Source organism: Lutra lutra, chromosome 12 (assembly GCF_902655055.1).
Source record: "Lutra lutra chromosome 12, mLutLut1.2, whole genome shotgun sequence".
Lineage (NCBI taxonomy): Eukaryota > Metazoa > Chordata > Mammalia > Carnivora > Mustelidae > Lutra > Lutra lutra.
In genome coordinates this window covers 95,735,831-95,753,947 of record NC_062289.1, presented here as the reverse complement: position 1 = coordinate 95,753,947, position 18,117 = coordinate 95,735,831, and the positions used below count along the sequence as shown (strand labels likewise).

Here is an 18,117-nt window from a genome sequence, read left to right as displayed (position 1 = left end):
CTCTGCTCAGCAAAAGCCTGGAGAGCTCACCTGAGGACCTGCCTGTGATACAGAAATGCCAGGTAATCATTAGTGATGTTGTCAAGGACTCACAGCTGAGGGCAGCTTCTCCCTTCAGAGGAGCTTGTCTTTTCTGGTAAAAGCAGAAGGAAAAAAAAAATCCAGATTCAGGGTTAAGTTTTATAGATAGGGCATCCTATATCTTCCTCACTGAATAAAATAATTTTAAAAAGTACCTCTGGTTTGAAACACTAAGCTAGTGTTTAAACACTAGTGTCCTTTTTAGTGAATGTCTGATATCTCCCCGGGCCTTCAGCCTAAAGGGAACAGACTGAAAACAAGCCCAGAGAAGCTGAATGAAAGCTGTACTTGCTTTATGACAGTAAGCAGAACAGGAGAAGGGAATGTTAAAAAGCCATTGAAAATTATGTTTGAGATTTTTTAACCATAAGAAAAATGTTTATGCTGGAGAAATGAAAAAAGAGCTGGCTGTGGATCCATCTGATCCCAGTTACATAATGAAAAAGAAAAATGCATGTGCACACAGAGGCACAAAGCTGGGAAAAAGAAACACACCAACATGTTGAGGGCGGTTGTTTTGAGGCAGAGGGATTACAGGAAGTTCTGCTTCCTTAACTAGGCTGTTTCCTAAATTTTCTGCAGAACACACATGATGAGGCAGCATGGCACTGAGAAGCACACCTGCTTTGGAGTCCCAGAGCTGGAGCTGGTCCCCAGCTCTGCTAGGTGCTGGAGAGAGATGCCTCAGAGGCTTTCTGCCTTCATCTCTTTATTGGCGGAGGTTAAGGACAACCAAATGAGATCATGTACTTCAAATACCCGTCATGGTGGCTGACGGTGCGCAGTCAACAGTAATCAATGCATTATCTTTACAGACACGAGTTTTATTTTGTTTGTTTTCCAGCTCTTCAGTAGGGGCGCCTGGGTGGGTCAGTTGATTTGAGTGTCTGCTTCGCCTTGGGTTACTATTCTGGGGGGCCTGGGATCTGGCCTCGCATCAGAGTCGGGGCTCCCTGCTCAGTGGGGAGTCTGCTTTTCCTTCTGCCCCTCCCCCTGCTTGTCCTCCTTCACCCTCTCTCAAATAAATAAATAAAATCTTAAAACTTCGGTAGAGGCTCTCATCTGCACACTCAGGTTCTTTGGATAGGAAATAAGGCTGGGACCATTACATTTCTCACCCATTAAATTTTGTCCTATCCCTGGGTACACTAAGATTCACCAGTCCTATCATTTGGGCTATGACCCTGTTTAGATTGGGTAACAGCTTCAAGTTTCTGAGAGCTGCAAAAGAGAGGGCCCAAGCCGTGAGCACAATGGTATGATCATTCCTTAACATGTAGAAAGCTCTTCATTTGGGGGTGGGGGACAGGGAGCCTCTTCTCAATGGAAAAACAGGAGGATGCATAGGCAAACTGTGACAAAGTAGCTCTAAGACTATCTCAAAACTTTCACTTCTCCCAGGAGACCTTGCAGAGAGCTTTTGCAGCTTTTCTAGCTCCTTCTTATTCACCTCTTCTACCTGCCTAGAATCTACTAGTTCATCAAACAAATAAAATACATTATGAAGTCTTTAGATACTCAAAGTAACTGTAATGAAGGATTACACAAACTTCGACACAATCAATAAAAGGCTGTATATAATAGGAAAAAAAACCTGAATCAAAATACCCTTGGTTCTTTCTAGCTCTGATTCTACCTCATTTGGCCAAATGGCTTATCCTCTCTATGCCTCAGTTACTTTATCTGTAAATTGAGGATAATAGTACCTACCTCCTAGGGGTGCTAAAGAATTGAAATATTTACACTTCTTCTATTTTGATCTCAACACGACACTCTGATTAGGATTAGAGTGGGAAGATTTTAACAAGGAGTATTTAAAAGTAGATAGCATGTAACTGAGCTTTACTGTATCATCTAGACTTAAAAAACAAGCAAAAAAAAAAAAAAATCCAAGAAGCTTACCATCCAGTTAGGGAAACAATGATATATGTGGAAAAATTAGGAACATAAGAGGTTGATGATAACCACGATTATTTAAAAAGCAAAAAGGAAAATAAGTTGATTAAATATCCATTATGTGTCATGTCCCTTCTATATCATAAGCCAGCAACCATGTGAGATCATTTAGTTATGTCTCACTAGTCCATGTTAGACAATTAGAAAGGGGCAGAGCCAAGATTTTAATACTAAGAGACCAGACTCAGATGTTTTTCTACTTCTATATTCCCATGGTATCTGCTCAAAATCAGTCTTACCTGGATGTGGTCAGTTTCCTCGATAATTATGAAAGAGTCCAGAGGGTACCGACCAAAGGTGAAGCATCATAAATATCAACTATCTGAGCCCAAGAGGATTTTCCTCCTATGGTGGAAGAGCTGGGCAGCCAAGTTTAGTGACCACCACCATTTGTTAAGGGCAGATCGTGTATCAAACACTGTACAGCTATTTAACTAACTCTGTCTTTTCAACAGCTCTTCCAGGTCTCGGTGATCCAATTTTTAAATAGGCAACAGGACTTAGACTGTGAAGAATAACAGCTATCATTTATTGAAGGCTACAGCCTATCTAGGTGCATGGTATTATCAATCCTACCTTCCCACAGAGAAAATGAAATGTAGAGTGGACATGACTTTTTAGAGGTCACTAGACTCCCGAATTTGAAGCCACCTCTAAAGCCAAAGCAATTAGTTAAGTGATACCGAAAAGACCCAAGGGACTCCGTAGCTCACAGGGCAGCAAAGAAAAGCTGAGAATGCAAGGCTGCCGCTAGGGCTGTTAGAGTCCAATTACGACCAAGTTTTTCTTATTGAAATCATTTACACCAGCTGTCTCTACTGAGAGAGCTGAGTGTCAGTCACTAAAACCTGTATTTCACAACCTCCTCTGTGAAACGAGCTAATTACTCCATTTTACAGAGCAAGAAAGCGAACCCGGAGGGGTGAGGGAATTCACTCAAGGTCATATAGCGAGTGACTAGGACTCGAACTCCGGTTTGGGTGACTCTTGAGCCCAGCATCTTTCCTCGGGATCAACAACCATGATAACAAATCTTTTTCACCCAGAAGTACTCTGTCTATACTTCCCAGAGATGAAAAAGGGTGGAAACGGCTACGAAGAGATTCCCCCGCTCCCCCGCCCCTCGGAACACGAAAGCCAGTCCCCAACACCTGCCCTCCTACTTGGGGAAGCAGGGACCCGGCCAAAGGGCCACCTCCCCCAAAGCCCCCACAACACACCCGGAGAACCCACAACCTGTTCCCACTCGCTACCCGCAGGCCGTAGACCTTTATCCGCTCGAAGCCCCCTCGCTCGGGGTCGGGGCCGCAGCTACCGCCGCCTCAGCCCAATACCTTCGAGCTTAGCCAGACCCGGGGCAGCTGCCGAGGATCGACCGCCATCTTGCCCCAGGGTGTCCGCTCTCAGAGCTCCGCTGGGAAGCAACTATCCAGTTCCGGTAAACGACAGTTCCGTAGAGCTTCTGTACCCGGGAAGGACGACCTCTCTGCATCTTTCCCTCCTCCTTGGAAGGTGAAAAGAGGCGGACCATTCAAGAGCGGGTTAATGCTTGATCCAGCCGAGATGCAATCCACTCCAGCCACAGAGACTGGAGGGAACGCAGCCGATGTGCAGACTCACGAACGGACTCTTTAAGAAGGAACCCTCTGCGGGGCGGAAGCTGGCTGAGGCAGCGGAAGTTCCCGCCCCGGCCCCGCCTCTCCCCCCGGCTTGCGCGAGCTGGGTGTTTCCTGCCTCTCTCAGTCCGGTTTTGGAGACTCCTGCGTCCTCCGACTTTTCATGGTAGGGAGGGCGTTGCCGACCAATGGGGGGCTCTGGGTGGCCGAGAGAGCCCGCAGAGGCAGAGTAGAGAAGGGGCCGAGGGTGGGGGGTGTTGCGGTGAGGGGCTGTCGCGAAAGGGGAGAGGTGGTTGGGGGATTGGGGGGCGAGGCCGGGGGTGGGGGAAGGGTTTCGGTGGATAATTTGTGGGGTGGTCCTTGGCTGTTGGGGATCGGGAAAGAGCGTTTGGTCTTGGGGGAGTAGATTTGTGTGTGGGTGAGTTGGGGGGGGTGTCTCTGAGTCGAGTGCTCATTGGAAATGGGATTGGTGATTGTGAAGAGAACAAAGAGGGGTCGTCGAAGATGGACATTGGGGTGGAGAGTGAGGATGGAGGGTGTTGCGAAAGAGAACGGTTAGGTTGTGACAGAGCGACGTGAGATTCCTTGGGGCGGAGCGTTTGGGGTTTTTTGGAAGTTGTGACTGCAGTCTTTGGGTTTCAGGAAAGTCGAGAAAGGACTTCCAGGTGCTTCTAAACATAAGGGCGCGAGGGGGGGCTAGGGGGAGAAATAGAGGGAGCTGGAGGGCAGATGTGCATCCGGTTTCTAGAGGGATGCCAGGGGCTTGAAGTCAGGGTACCGTCACCACGGAGTCCAGCGCCCTTAACTGGCGCCTTGGTACCTATCTAGTCACTTCCGTTGGAGCCTGAAGCGGCCACACCTAAGGAGCTGGGAATGGGTCATGCTGTCATCCAGCTGTGGGAAGGGTTTTGTTTGCTTGTGATCCTTTAAGGGTCTGTGCATTAAATGGCCCTTTGGCCGTGGGTGGGAATGACCAACGTTCCGCCTTGCTCTTTTACTTCTTTGCCTCCTGTCTTTCCTGGAAAACACAGTCTTTAGAGAAGATCAGTTTCAAGGACACTGCCGAGAAAACTTAGCCAACCTGTATCTGACTTTGCTCCATTTTATGCAAGATAAGGACCATCTGAGGAGAAGGGTGCGTTAAACCGGTGTGGTTTTCAGACTGCTCCCCAGACCAGCAGTAGCAGCAGCATCACCTGGGAACTTGTTAGAAATGGCCAAATTTTCAAGCCCTCCCACTGATTACTTCAGCAGTCTGCAGGTCGGTTGCCTCGATCTGTTTTAACACGCCCTGCGGGAGATTAATGATTTCCTGATTTGGGCTTTGTAATGAAAGGGGCCTGAGTCCCGAGGACACTTGTAGTTCTGTTTCTTTGGTTTTTCTCCCCTAAAAAGTGGGATTGATGATTATGTCTTCTTCACTGGACCTCTGGGAGAAAGAGGCCAATAGCTTGCACAGAGGGAGAGAAAATAATTTAGCAGGACACGTGGAAATAGCAGTAGGTGCCCTATAAGCAAATTTTGGGTGCAAAATAATACTATGGTTATGTGGCCGATGTGGTGCAGTTTGGTTGAAAGGTAACAGCAGACTTTCCTGAGTTGTAGAAATGCCCTTAGTTTGGGGAAGTTTTATAATTAGCAAAAAGGCCTTGGCTCCTTGATGAAGCTGCTTAAAGAAGCACCTTCGCTCTGTGGCTTTTAGCTGGGGCTGCACCTTAGATTACCTGAAGAGTTTTTTTTTTTTAATTAAGAGAACAATTTTATTCATAATAGTATTTATTTGACAGAGATCACAAGTAGGCAGAGAGGCAGGCAGAGAGAGAGAGAGAGAAGCCGGCTCCCTACTGAGGAGAGAGCCTGATGTGGGGCTTGATCACAAGACCCTGGGATCATAACCTGAGCCAAAGGCAGCGGCTTTAACCCACTGAGCCACACAGGCGCCCCCCTGAAGAGCTTTTTAAATACTGCTGACCTGCCCTCCCCACCCCCAATTCTGATGAATTGGCCTATAAGCACCCAGGTGATTGTAATACAGACCTCTGGTCTTAAGAAAGTTTGAGGTTCACTAAGGACCAGGTGCCAAGTACTTTAACATTCATTCCCTGAAGGTTATTATGAAGATTATGGCTTTACGTTCATTTTACAAGAAAGGAAACCGAGACTCAGTTAAAACGCTTGTCTGAACCTTGCACAGGAAGTGGTGGAACTGAGACTACTCGAGGTTTCTCAGACTTTTGAACAAACCTTCCACATACACATCTCCCCCCAACACACAAGAGAGACAGTTACACAGGGAGCTGTATGGAAAACGAGCAAGCGTCAAGGATTTGGTGCCTTCTTCTCCTATTGTACTTGCTCAAGCCTCTTTTCAGGTCAACACTTTTCCTCCTTGGCCTGATTTTTATTTTTTAAGCATGTATACAGTTGCTTCCTGTCTGTGGGTCTGAAGCTGTGAGATAGGGGCTGGGTTTTGTTCATGATACTTTGGTTTATTTTTACGTGCGGCCAGGAATTCACTGGGCATATAGAACAAGAAGTTGGGGACCTTCGCCCAGAGGATGAAATTAATAGGTGTATGGAACTACTTAGAGCGGTGGGTTGCAATCTTGACTGCACACTGGAATCACCTAGGGAAATTTAAAAAAATTCTGTTGCCCAGGCCATGTTCCCAGACCAGTTAACATCAGAATTTACACGGATAGGACCCTGATGTGAGTATTTTTTGTAAGGGGAGAGCTGCTGTTGAGAATCTGCAACAGGATACTCAGGAGAGATCTAACTGGATTAAACTCTTCTGATTGAATGGAATTGGTAGCCAATACCAATTAATGCTGTGTTTGTTTCTTTTTTTTTTTTTTTTTTTTTTTTTTAATTTGACAGAGATCACAGGTAGGCAGAGAGGCAGGCAGAGAGAGAGAGGAGGAAGCAGGCTCCCCGCCGAGCAAAGAGCCTGATGTGGGGCTCGATCCCAGGACCCCAAGGTCATGACCTGAGCTGAAGGCAGCGGCTTTAACCCACTGAGCCACCCAGGCACCCCTCTTTTTTTTTTTTTTTAATAAAAGATTTTATTTACTTATTTGACAGAGATCACAATCAGGCAGAGAGGCAGGCAGAGAGAGAAAGGGAAGCAGGCTCCCTGCTGAGCAGAGAGCCCCATGTGGGGCTTGCTCCCAGGACCCTGGAATCATGACCTGAGCTGAAGGCAGAGGCTTTAACTCACTGAGCCACCTAGGTGCCCCCCCCGTGTTTGTTTCTTATAACCACTCTTGCTCTCCCCTGCTCCACCTCCCCAACTTCATTAATGATGAATTCAAATCTTTGAAACAAGTGAAAAAGGAGGATCCCAGTAGCAATGAGCTGGAAGAGGCTTATTGTCTGCTGCTTTGTGTCCTTACCTCGGTGTCATGCAGGCTCAGGGACACGAACAGTCAGAACCTTTTATCCAAGGGCCATTCCCAAATTGGGGTGACTGACGTTTGGAAGGGTGGCCTCTGGAAAGGTTCACAGCTTTCTTTGTCTGTTCTGGAGTCTCAGCCTAGATCCAGATGGTTTCTGCCTTTATCTCTTAGTGATTCAGGTAGGGTTCTGGTAGAGATGGAAATGGTCTTCAGAGAGAAGATAATTGGAGTCTTTGAGCGCATTCTCAAATAATCATAGTGTGAGTCTTTAGTGTTGTGGTATCTGCTCTGAGCCAGTGGCTGCACTGAGCGCTTTGTGGCATCGTCCCCCACGGCCATCCTGGGAGGGAGACACTGCTGTTGTCCCTGTCTGATAGATGGGACAAGACTCAGATGACTCGCCCAGGCTCCCACAACTGGTCAACCAAATGGCAGGGCTGGGCCCTTAAATTCAAGTCTGACTTCAAAACCCAAGTCCTTAGGCACACATTGCCTCCCATCTTTTTTCAAGGCTTTTTTTGCACTTAATAAAGAAGGGAGGGTGGGGCACTCCCTCCTCAATGTATATGTTCCAGCACTTTATATTTCAAGCATGAATGTTGATAAAAATCATGGGCCCAAGGCCGGACGGGACTTGCCCACATCCTTGCTCTGTCACTGACCCACCTCTAGTACCAGGGCACTTTGGAACAGCAGGCGCATCCCAGAGAAGTTCAGTCACTTCCCAATCTACGTTGGAAATAACAGTAGCTGCGTTCCAGCATTGTTTGCATTTTAAATGTTGTATGTGGTGGTAGAGATGAAAACTGGTACCTACTGGGTGGGGGCAGGAAGGGCGTTAGTGGGGGGCATGGAGGGACTTTTCTGGAACCATGAAAATGTTCTCTATTTTGATCTGAGTGGTGGCTGAACAGATACATATACTGACCAAAATTCTTCAAACCACGCACTTAAAATGTACTTTCCTATGTGCAAATAATCTTTCAAAAAGGTATTGGAAAGTAAAAGTACATTGAAGTATACTTTGATTTGTTTGTTTCTTAGGTGCGTTACAAAACACAAGACCATTTTCCAAAACACATTATTTTTGTGTGAATTTAGATCAGAAAGGGTGCTTTAAAAAGTATTTCCATTTTGGAGCAATTTTCCCTAACTGAAAAACCCCAAAACCCCACACCTGTAGCCTTCACCCTCCCCCACCTCCCCTAAGTCTTCAGAGTTTTGAGAAACTCTTTCTTGTCCCCAGTTGCTTCTCTCTTCCCGTGGACAGAGTATTTCTGGGGGAAGTGTTGGTGATAACCTTTAGTGTAGGGTTTCTGGGGACTGATTTCAAAGGAAAGCTGGAAGGGAGGGATCACTGCTTTCTCTTTATTTGTGGCATTAGGCCCTAGAGACACCAGGTGATAAAGCAAGAACACTTTCTTGAGAAAACACTTTTCTTTCCAGGAGCCCATTCTTCCTGTGCCGCCTCCTCAAGGGCCCCTACTAGAGTCCCCCAGTGGGTGATATATGGGCCACTCTTGGGTGGATGGAGGTTGGGAGGGATGGCCCTTGCCTGTGCTATTACTGATCAGTGGATAAGGTTGCCACTCATCATTAGTCCCTTCTCCCATTGAGAAACAGCAGTTGTGTTTTTCCTATTATAAATGTAATATATGTTAATTGTGGGAGATCCTGAAAAGATAGAAAGGCATAAAGAATCTAAAAAACAATCCTTTTTCAGGATCAGGGTATTGTTTTTTAAAGCTTTGTCCTGTCAGCCGCCCCCAGGGGCAGGCCTGTAGTCAAAGTTGAGACAATGAGGGAGAACCACTGAACATTTCACAAAGAGGATTGGGGCTTGCCTTGGGTGATTGTGGGTAAGGATTCAGGAAAGTGGTGCTTTGCTCTGTATTGAATGCTGTCAGGAAGGAGGGTTAATTCTTGGGTGGGGCTTCAGTAATTCCTATGTTGAAGGTAGGGAAGAATGGAATGGGGCTAGAGCTTTAACTGGTAGAGAAGCAGCAGGGAGGGGGCGCCTGGGTGGCTCAGTGGGTGAAAGCCTCTGCCTTCAGCTCAGGTCATGATCTCAGGGTCCTGGGATTGAGCCCCACATCGGGCTCCCTGCTCCGTGGGGAGCCTGCTTCCTCCTCTCTCTGCCTGCCTCTCTGCCTCCTTGTGATCTCTGTCAAATACATAAATTTAAAAAAAAAAAGAAGCATCAGGGAGTCACATTAGTTGGGATATGGCAAGGTTTGGTCACTTTTTCTGTTTCAGGCAATGTTCTTGTTTTTGTCTGTGTTCAGACTTAATTACAGAATAGTCTTGTTTATGTCTTGGCCCATCAGCCACTGAGTGGCCTTGTCAGATCATGACATGCTGTATGAATTGTTCTTGTTCAGAGGAAACGTCAAGGCCCAGAGATGAGTGGTGGCCCAGGTCCTGGCTATTAGGGGCCACTTCCTCTGTACTGTGTCCCAGACTCATAGAGATTCGTCCCGCTCTCAGACATTTTCTCCAGCCATAGACCCTTACCTGTTAAACAAATGTTCTCGTTGAGTACAGCCTCCTTTCATAGGCCTGCTTAAATCAGATGGTATGTCCATTTCTTTGAGAGGGACACAAGCTGGCAGTGCCATTAAGAAGACTGTCGTCCGATCTTGCTGTTTGGGGCGGTGCTAGTACAGGAAGTCTCTAATTTTGTAATAACTTGCTTCCAAGTGTTTTTAATGTCTGTCATGTAGTCCTGAGAAACACTTTATCCCCCTGACAGGAAGGATTAGGAGTGGTAGTTGGGATTGCACTCGATTCATAAATCCTGATTTCATCTGCAGTTCAGAGGTTGAGTGTGACAATAAGGAAACCGGGAGAGACCTGGGCAATGCTGGAAACTGCTTTAGTATGCGTACAGGGTGTTGGCATGTGGGGAACAGGCAGAAAGGAAGTCGTCAGGACACAAGATCAAGTGATAAACTTGCAGTCACAGGGTCAGCAGGGGAGGTCAGTTTATGAGGCTATCCAGATGGGGTTTGGGGCACCCAGTAACCCAGCTCCCACCAGTTGTGGGAGTCTGGGGGCCCAGTTGGCCTCTGATTTTTTTTTTTTTTTGAGACTTTATTTATTTGACAGCTAGAGATCGCAAGTAGGCAGAGAGGCAGGCAGAGAGAGAGAGAGAGAGAGAGAGGAGGAAGCAGGCTCCTGGCTGAGCAGAGAGCCCATCAGACTCGATCCCAGGACCCTGGGAATATGACCTGAGCCGAAGGCAGAGGCTTTAACCCACTGAGCCACCCAGGCTCCCCTGGCCTCTGATTTTAAGAGGAGCCAGAAATCCAGGGGTTTTTTGGTGAACTCTCCCGTGTTGTCAACCTTGGGAGCCACCTTTAAGATTTAAATGCGGTATAGACATGGGCCAAGCAAAACCCCTCTGGAGGCCAGATTCAGCCCAGAGGCTGCAAGAGGTAAAGCAGGCCTGGTGCCGTGACTCTGGTGACCCCATGTCTTCTCCACTGGCAGGAAGAGATGTCAGGAGAAAGTGTGGTGAGTTCAGCGGTGCCAGCAGCTGCTACCCGCACCACTTCCTTCAAGGGCACGAGCCCCAGCTCCAAGTACGTGAAGCTGAATGTGGGCGGGGCGCTCTACTACACCACCATGCAGACGCTGACCAAGCAGGACACCATGCTGAAAGCTATGTTCAGCGGGCGCATGGAAGTGCTCACGGACAGTGAAGGTAAGTCCACCGTCCAAGCTCTGGAGATGGGCTTGTGGCCCGGGGGCTTCATTCTGGTTCAGAAGGCCAGCGGCACAGGGGTAATTGTCCACACAGCTACAGATTTCCAGCTGTGCTCTGTGTTGTCTCAGAGTGCGGGGAGCCTTGGCAGTGAGTCCCCCGGAGACCAGATCTAGTCTGGGGGGTGTTGTAAAAGAGGGTTTCCCTGAGGAGGTCACAGATGAGCTGACATGTGAAGAGGAGTTGGAGTCACCTGGATGGGGACTCGTAGTCCTGACCCAGTTGTCAATAGGCCGTGTGACCTTGAGAAAGTCCAAGCCTCAGCTCTGAAATGGTGGCTGGGTGAGCTCTCCTGGTCGGTCCCTTGCCAGTTCTCAGCGGTGATTCTGTGACTTTGGAGTGGAGCTAGAGCGAGGGAGAGACGTGAATGTTTTCTTGGACCCTTGTCCTCCCGGGATGGGGGCGTGACAGACACTCAAGATCTGGACTGAGAGTCACTGCTTCTTGTGTAGTAGCTGGTGATGCCAGCCAGGTGACGTGGGTATAGTGATACCTGCTTCATGGGGCTGTTGATGCGCAGTATTCCAAATACATACATTCAGTCCATGTTTTTCTTTCCTTTTTCCTCATGGCAAGTCATGTTCGTGAAAGGTGAAGAATTCTTTAAAGTGATCTTGCTCCGCACCTGGAACAATCCAAGAGCACCTGGCAAGGGGAACAGTCTTGCCTGGCGGGGTTTACGGGGCAGGTCACGTGGGGTTTAAGGATGGCACCATCCTTTGCTTCTTTGGCCTGAGATTGCGCAAGATCTGGCCAGACCACAGCCTGGCTGGACCCTGCCTTACCTGTTTTTGAGGTCGGCTGCTGTGCTAATGCTCGTGCCTTCCCTGGAACATTGGTTCCTGGGAAGGTTGGCGAGTTTTATTACAGGTAGGTGGGATTGGGGACCCGAAGCTTGAGCTGTGCGCTAGTTAGCGTGTTTCCCTTGGGGTCCTAGAGAAGGCTGGGCTGTGGGGCTTGAGGTTCTGCTTCCCTGGGCTTCCAGGGAAACTCGGGGTTCTGGCCAAGCATCAGGTACATGAGGTTGGAGCCCCAGAGCTTCCTTCCATGTCTCACCCAGAGAGCACAGAGCTTTTTATGAGTGGGAGGATCCCCTTTGCAGAGCCACACCCAGCATCGCCCAGGGGAGTATTTGTAGAGACCAAGACAATAGCGCCCCAGCTGCAGAAGGAAACAGACCTTATCTGAGAACCCAGGATTGTTGTAGCTTTTCTTCCGCCCTCCCCAGTCTCTGGTGGGGCTCAGGAAAAGCGGCGGAGTCGCTGAGTTGGAGCTAAGTTGGAGCTAAGCTAAGTTGGAGCCTCATCTCCTTGCCGTCCTAATGCCACACCGGGAACAAGCTGGTGCTCAGGCTCATCCATCCCACAGTGGGAGAGACACAGGGTTGCTCCCCGGGCTCCTGCTTGGGCTTCTGAACAGCTGCTGGAGGCTGCACTGGCCCCAGTGCTTCCTGGACACCATGGCCCCTCGGGGGAAGCAGGGCTGCCTTTGGCACTCCGACCCCGGACATTTTCGTGAGGCTCCGCTAGAGCTCGAGCTCCATCCAGCCCTCCGCCTGCCTCGAGATGCTCACCGTGTGACATCTCACTGTTTTTCACTCCTCACCTTCACCCTTCCCGGGGTGGTACTGTTTGTTGCTACCTTTCAATAAGTGAGAGATCCTTTTCGAAAGCTATGGGACTTTAAAAAAAAAAAAAAATAGAGCCACTGAGCTCAGGGCTTGCTGGCTCATAGTCTGGGCTGGCCTTGGTTCGCCGAGGGCCCAGCCCCTGGGCCAGGTTGCCTGGGCGCAGCAGCCTACTGGGTCATCGCCAGCTTTGTGTCTGGTCTTTGGCCCACCCTGAGCCAGGCAGCGCCATCCTGCTGGCCCTGGTGAGTATACCACTCGGCCTGACTGGTGGCCTGAGTGTTGGCCAAGGTATACCCTTGGGTCTGCAGATTAACCTGAATGTCCCGCATCTCACAGCTGCACCCAGGGCTTCGGGTGGGAAGCCTGTTGGCTGCAGTGAGGTTTGCCACATGCAGGCCCAAGCAGCGAGTGCAACTCCGTGAGGCGAGTGGGTGCAGGAGCGTGTCCTGCTGGCTGAGGAATTGGGGGCGGGGGGCTCCGAGGGCATGGAACAGCGAGGTACTGAGCTGGTGGAAACCCCTGAAGGGTGCCCGAGGGGAGGACCTAGGCCCCAGGGTGGGTGATGGACTCTTCCTTGTGCCCCGTACCCTCCTGCCTGTTGGCGATTTGTACTGTGTGTATTCGGTTCCTGAACGGGGCAGTTTGCAGTGAGTGGGTCTGGGCCCTGGTTCTGTCCCAGGGTTACAGTCACAGCTGCTGTGTATGTGGCACTGGGCTGATGTAGACTCATCTGGCATTTTCTGGCAATAGGACAGAGGGCGGGTGACTTTCTCTGAGCTTGTTTCCACTTTTCAAAGTTGTGAGGGGTAATGCTTTCCAGGGTTGTGACGGGACTAAGTGAGGACATGAACAGTGGAAGGCTCTTGGTGAAGCTCACGACAGTTGGGAGACTCGGTCTGTGGGAACTGCTCACTCCTGCTGCGGCCTGCCTGGGTGGGGTGTGCCAGGGGGAGGGATGGGTGCTGTGAGGGGCTGGAGAAGCAGGTCTTGGCAGTGCCCAGGGAAGAAGGGGCCTGCCTTGGCCTTGGGGGTGAGTGCTCTGCAGTTCTATCTTGCCCCCAAGGGATGGCTTTCCAGACTCCTCCCCAGAGAGGCGTGGCTCTTCCAGTAGTGGCATTTTTACCTGATGCCTTGTCACCGTGGGTGGATGTGGCACCTCTCCTAACAAGAGTTCTGCTTCTGTACTCACCTGTGGTTGCCTGTTTCATAACCCTGTTCCTTCGTACAGAGCTTCCCTTCCCACTCTCCCCTCCACAGTGGTTTCTGGTCTTGCTAACGTTTCTGGAATGAGGGAGTATGTGAATCAGATTAAAGAAGGGAATCATTAATCTTATTATCAGCATGCATTCCCCTGGAAACCAATGGGGAAATCAGTTGTCGAATTGTGGGAAAACCATCATACCTGGTAGTTTCCCTGAGATCTCCATGCCTCCTGCTTAAATTAGAATGCATTCTTCCATAAAATTCTGAATACATTGAGAGCTTTCAAAATGTGATTAATAAAACAAAATCCCTCATGCCCCTGACGTGAAATGTTGGGGCCGAGGAGCAAATGGTCAAGAAAGAATTCTTGAGGCATCTTTGGTGCAAAAAAGGTGGTTTTTATTAACGCGCATGGTCAGGGACAGGCCCCGTGAGCAGGAAGAGCTGCACTGAGGTCCTGAGGAATGGCTGGTTATATACTTTCAAGTGGGGAGGCGGTTAGGGGTAGCCTAAGTCTCAAAAGGGATTTGGAAGTCAGGTTTCCAGGACCTTAGGGGCTAGCTGCTGTTCGGATAAGGTCATTTACTACTGTCTAGTAAACCCTTAGTCATGAGACCTTTAAGATGAATTTCCAGGGCACCTGGGTGGCCTCTGCCTTCTGCTCAGGTTGTGATCTCAGGGTCCTGGGATCGAGCCTGATGGGCTCTCTGCTGAGCAGGGAGCCTGCTTCCTCCTCTCTCTCTCTGCCTGCCTCTCTGCATACTTGTGATTTCTATCTGTTAAATAAATAAATAAATAAAATCTTTTAAAAAAGATGTATTTCAGTCGGCCTTATGTTTAGAGGATGATTGGCAACATGCATTTGGGGCGGGTAGAGGTAAAGGAACTTTCCAAAGGGATTTTTGTGTGTTAAGACTTTCAGGATCCTAGAGATAGGCTAATCAGGCCTTTGCCCCCAGCAAAGTGTTAACATCGAGGCAGATGGGTACTGGGAGAAAGGTCACTATGCCTGTCTCAGGTCATCTTGTCAATGGACTGCAAGTTGTGAGGAGATTTAATTTTTTCTACATTTCTTTTGCCTTTGTTCTCCACAGCACCCCCACTCAGACAAGGAATAAAACATTACCTGGGTTAATGGGGCCTCTCTTCACCTTTTTCATTTGCCTCTCTCCCTTCCAGAGGTAACCACTTCCCTGACCTTGGGCTCAGGAGGTGAATTTCTACCTCTATAATACAGTGACTCAGCTGGGAGCTAAAGCCTCAGGCCTGGATTCTCCCCCCAAAAGCACCCCCTGCCATGCGCTGGGTGTTAGCACTTCGAGGAGCTCTGCAGGGGATTCTAATGTGCATCCAGTGGTGGAAACCACTAATGAGTATCTGTCCGGGAATTACTTTTGCTGCCCTGTTTCTGTCCCTAAGCAATGTATTGTTGGTGTGTTTTCCCACATTATATAGATGGTGTTAACATTGTATGTGGCCTCTTTGCTTTCTTAGTGTTATGGTTGTTAGATCGAGCCGTGACTAATACATAGTTCTAGTTCAGACATTCATGCTAGCATTCCGTTTGGGGAATGTACTGTAGTTTATGGATCCATATTTTGGTGAGAGTTGTTTCAGTTGCTTCCAGTGTTCACCATGTGGAATATCACCTTTCTTGAACACTCCCTGGCATGTGTGAGTGTCCCTGGGACAGAGCTTCCTTTGCCGCATCATGGCACACACAGAAAGTCCTATTTCTGTTCTGGTAAATGAAGAGACTGTGGACCCAGCCACCTCAGGGGCTGCAATGTTGAGGTCTTACCCACCACTGGGAGGTCTGTCCTGGAGTTGACTCCCAGGAGGGGAATCCGGGCTAGCATCTGTGGCTGGGTTGATATTAGCTGTTGTGCTGACTTAAGAACTCCCCACCGTCCCAGTTTGTGCCAACCCTAGGCACAGACCTATTAATTATTGCCAGTCTGCTGGTTATGATCTGATACTCAGGTTTTACTTAACATTTCCTAGTTTCTAGCTTACTGAGCAGCTTTTTGTCATTTGTATTTTATCATTTAGCTGCCTGATTGCATTTTACATACACATTTTCCTTTTTTTTTTCTTACTGCTTTATGAAAGTATTCTGGATCCATTTGTTTGTGGTTTTGTACATATTTTCTCCCAGTCTGACTTGTTACAGCTTTCCTCATGGTGGGTTTTTTGTTTTGTTTGTTTGTTTTTGATGCTTCAAAGTTTTCTTTTTTTTTTTTTTTTTTCACGTAGGTCTTTGATCTACCTCACTGGTGCTCAACCAGGAAAGATATTGACCTCCAGGGGACATTGGGCAATGTCCAGAGACCCTTCTGGTTGTCACAGTTTAGGGGTGGGAATGCTCCTGGCACCTAGTGGGTAGTGGCCAGGGATGCTGCTACATACCCCACAAGGCAGAGGACAGTCGCTCCATGACAAAAAATTATCCGGTCCAAAATGTCAGTAGTGCTGAGGCTGAGAGGCCCTGCCCCACAGCTTCCTGGAATCTGAATTTGTAACAAGCACCTCAGGTGACTTACGAACAGGCAAGTTTGGGAACCACAGAGAGTATAAAAACCTTACAATGCTAAGGAGAGGTCAGCGAAGTCCCCCATGCCCTGTGTCCTGTCTTACCCTCCCCCCACCAACACCATCCTGCCCCTGGAGGTGGGGGCAGGGAAAGGAGAAAGGAGAGAAGTTCATGGCATGCAGCTGGGGCTGGGAGGGGGCAAGCCTTGTCACCCAGTCCCGGGTCCTGAGAGAAGCCTTCTCCAGGATACCCTGAAAGCCACAGGGACTTTCATGAGGGCGAAATGAGCCTCCTCTGGACACTGCTGCCACCCTCTTCTCCAGGGATGATGAAGAGATGGCGGGGAGGGCTCATTGTCCAAGACCACATTTAGTGATGCCATTGTGCTACATGTTTCCCTGTGTATTCTCTCATTGTACTTTTGTGCCAGCCCTGAGGGGGACCAGATTTAGGAGAGGAAGCTGGGGGACAAGGAGGTTTGGTTCGATACCCATATCATCCAGCAAGTAGGCGGCCCAACTGGATTTCTAACACAGGCCCTTGCCCTTGACCACTGGACTGGGTTCTGTCTCCCAGACCATTCCACAGCCTCTGGATCTGTGCCTGCCTATTCTGCTCTGCAGCCTTGCTGGATGGGCCGCCGGCCGCTGGGCTGCCCTGGCAGGTGTAGCCTTCTGCAATAGCCGTGCTCCCCGGCAGCTGGACAGACTCCCCACAAGCAAGGCACTGCTTGACTTCCGTTTGCTTTTCTACACACTAGGCATTCAAGCTGTTTCAAAGGGGTAGATTCCGGCTTTGAAAGTAGCTAACGTATTTTAAAATCAGAATGATAATTGAAACCTCATGGCGAGTACAGCCGGCTCCTTTGCCCTTATTTGTCCAAAGTATGATTCCTTCACCACAAGCATTTCCTGATGGCATTCTTGAGCTGGAGCCCAGTGTCACGGTCTGCCTGTTCGTTTATGGAAACTCTGGACTGTCACTTGAATGATTGATTTCAGGGGCCCCTGCTCGTTCAGAGCAGCTAAGTTGTCCATGCATCAAAGGCAGAAACGTGGACAGTTTCTTCCCAGAGCTGCTGAGTTAAGTGGGTTGCCATTTCTTTGAAGACTGAAGCTCTACTCAGTTCTGGTGGAAGGAGCTTTCCTGTGAGTTTCTTACTTGCTTGTGGTCTCGTCCTGTCTCCCTGACTTGGGAATGTCCCTAAACCTCTCTGAGACTCTGTTGTCATCTGTGGACAGTGCAGGGGACTTAGCCTCCTTCCAAAAGAACTGTTGGGAAGATACTGTGGTCCTTCCACACCTTGTCCGCTCGTTGGCAGGAAGTCACTTGATCCAGGGTTAGCAGAGAAGCCATAGAATGCTGGCCTGCAGGCCCCGTGCAACCTGCAGATAGTTTTTCCTTGCCCTAGAGCGCATTAATGACCTCTTGGTTTACCACTGTTTAAAAATCGAGAGGTTTCATGGAGAAATCTACATTTCTAGCTTCCCCGGGAATATCAGAGGCACACGCAGCCCTAGGCCCACCTTCCTGCTTGGCTGTTCTTGGCTGGAGTAAGAAGAGACTCTCCATCTCCTGTCCCCAGGGGGCAGGGCACATGCTGTCTGGTTACCCCCCGGGCCCAGGACCCCGTAGGCATCTGAGGTGTATGCACGTCCATACTTCAGTGGGATGAGGTTTAGCAGTCACTGTCATGGTGATGTGATTTACCACACCTGTGAAGGCCTCTTCCTTCCTCGAAACCAGGGTTTAACTCCAGGCCACACTGGGAATTACTTTTCCCACTATAGTCAGGAAACCATAACCGCGGGGAAGTACCAAGCAAAAGCCTCTGGAGGGATAAGAGCAGACCTTTAACCAAAGGTCCAGGAGACATCGGCTGAGGAGTTTATAGGACAGGAGTATGGAAAAGGCCTTCTTAAAAACTCTCCTAG

The 18,117-nt window shown here is 49.0% G+C and overlaps 2 protein-coding genes across 10 annotated transcripts in view; one reads left to right on the top strand and one right to left on the bottom strand.

Annotated features, from left to right (window-relative positions):
- Positions 1 to 3,452, bottom strand: part of UBE3B (ubiquitin protein ligase E3B) — a 52,715-nt gene extending 49,263 nt beyond the window's left edge. The window contains exons 1-2 of one of the 8 annotated variants that reach the window (XM_047697169.1): positions 3,306 to 3,452; positions 31 to 133 (exon numbers count right to left, since the gene is read on the bottom strand). The gene's annotated coding sequence lies outside the window, so the exon portion shown is untranslated. Of the gene's footprint in view, positions 1 to 30; positions 134 to 1,599; positions 1,620 to 3,273 lie in introns of those variants that run through there. The other 7 variants (XM_047697165.1, XM_047697168.1, XM_047697170.1 and 4 more) reach the window with 7 other exon arrangements.
- A 256-nt stretch (positions 3,453 to 3,708) lies between these two features.
- KCTD10 (potassium channel tetramerization domain containing 10) overlaps positions 3,709 to 18,117 on the top strand; it is a 28,129-nt gene continuing 13,720 nt past the window's right edge. For both annotated transcript variants that reach the window (XM_047697178.1, XM_047697177.1), the window contains exons 1-2: positions 3,709 to 3,819; positions 10,544 to 10,757. In XM_047697178.1, coding sequence (XP_047553134.1) covers positions 3,817 to 3,819; positions 10,544 to 10,757 — 217 coding nt within the window. In that variant the 5' untranslated portion in view covers positions 3,709 to 3,816. The remainder of the gene's footprint in view (positions 3,820 to 10,543; positions 10,758 to 18,117) is intronic.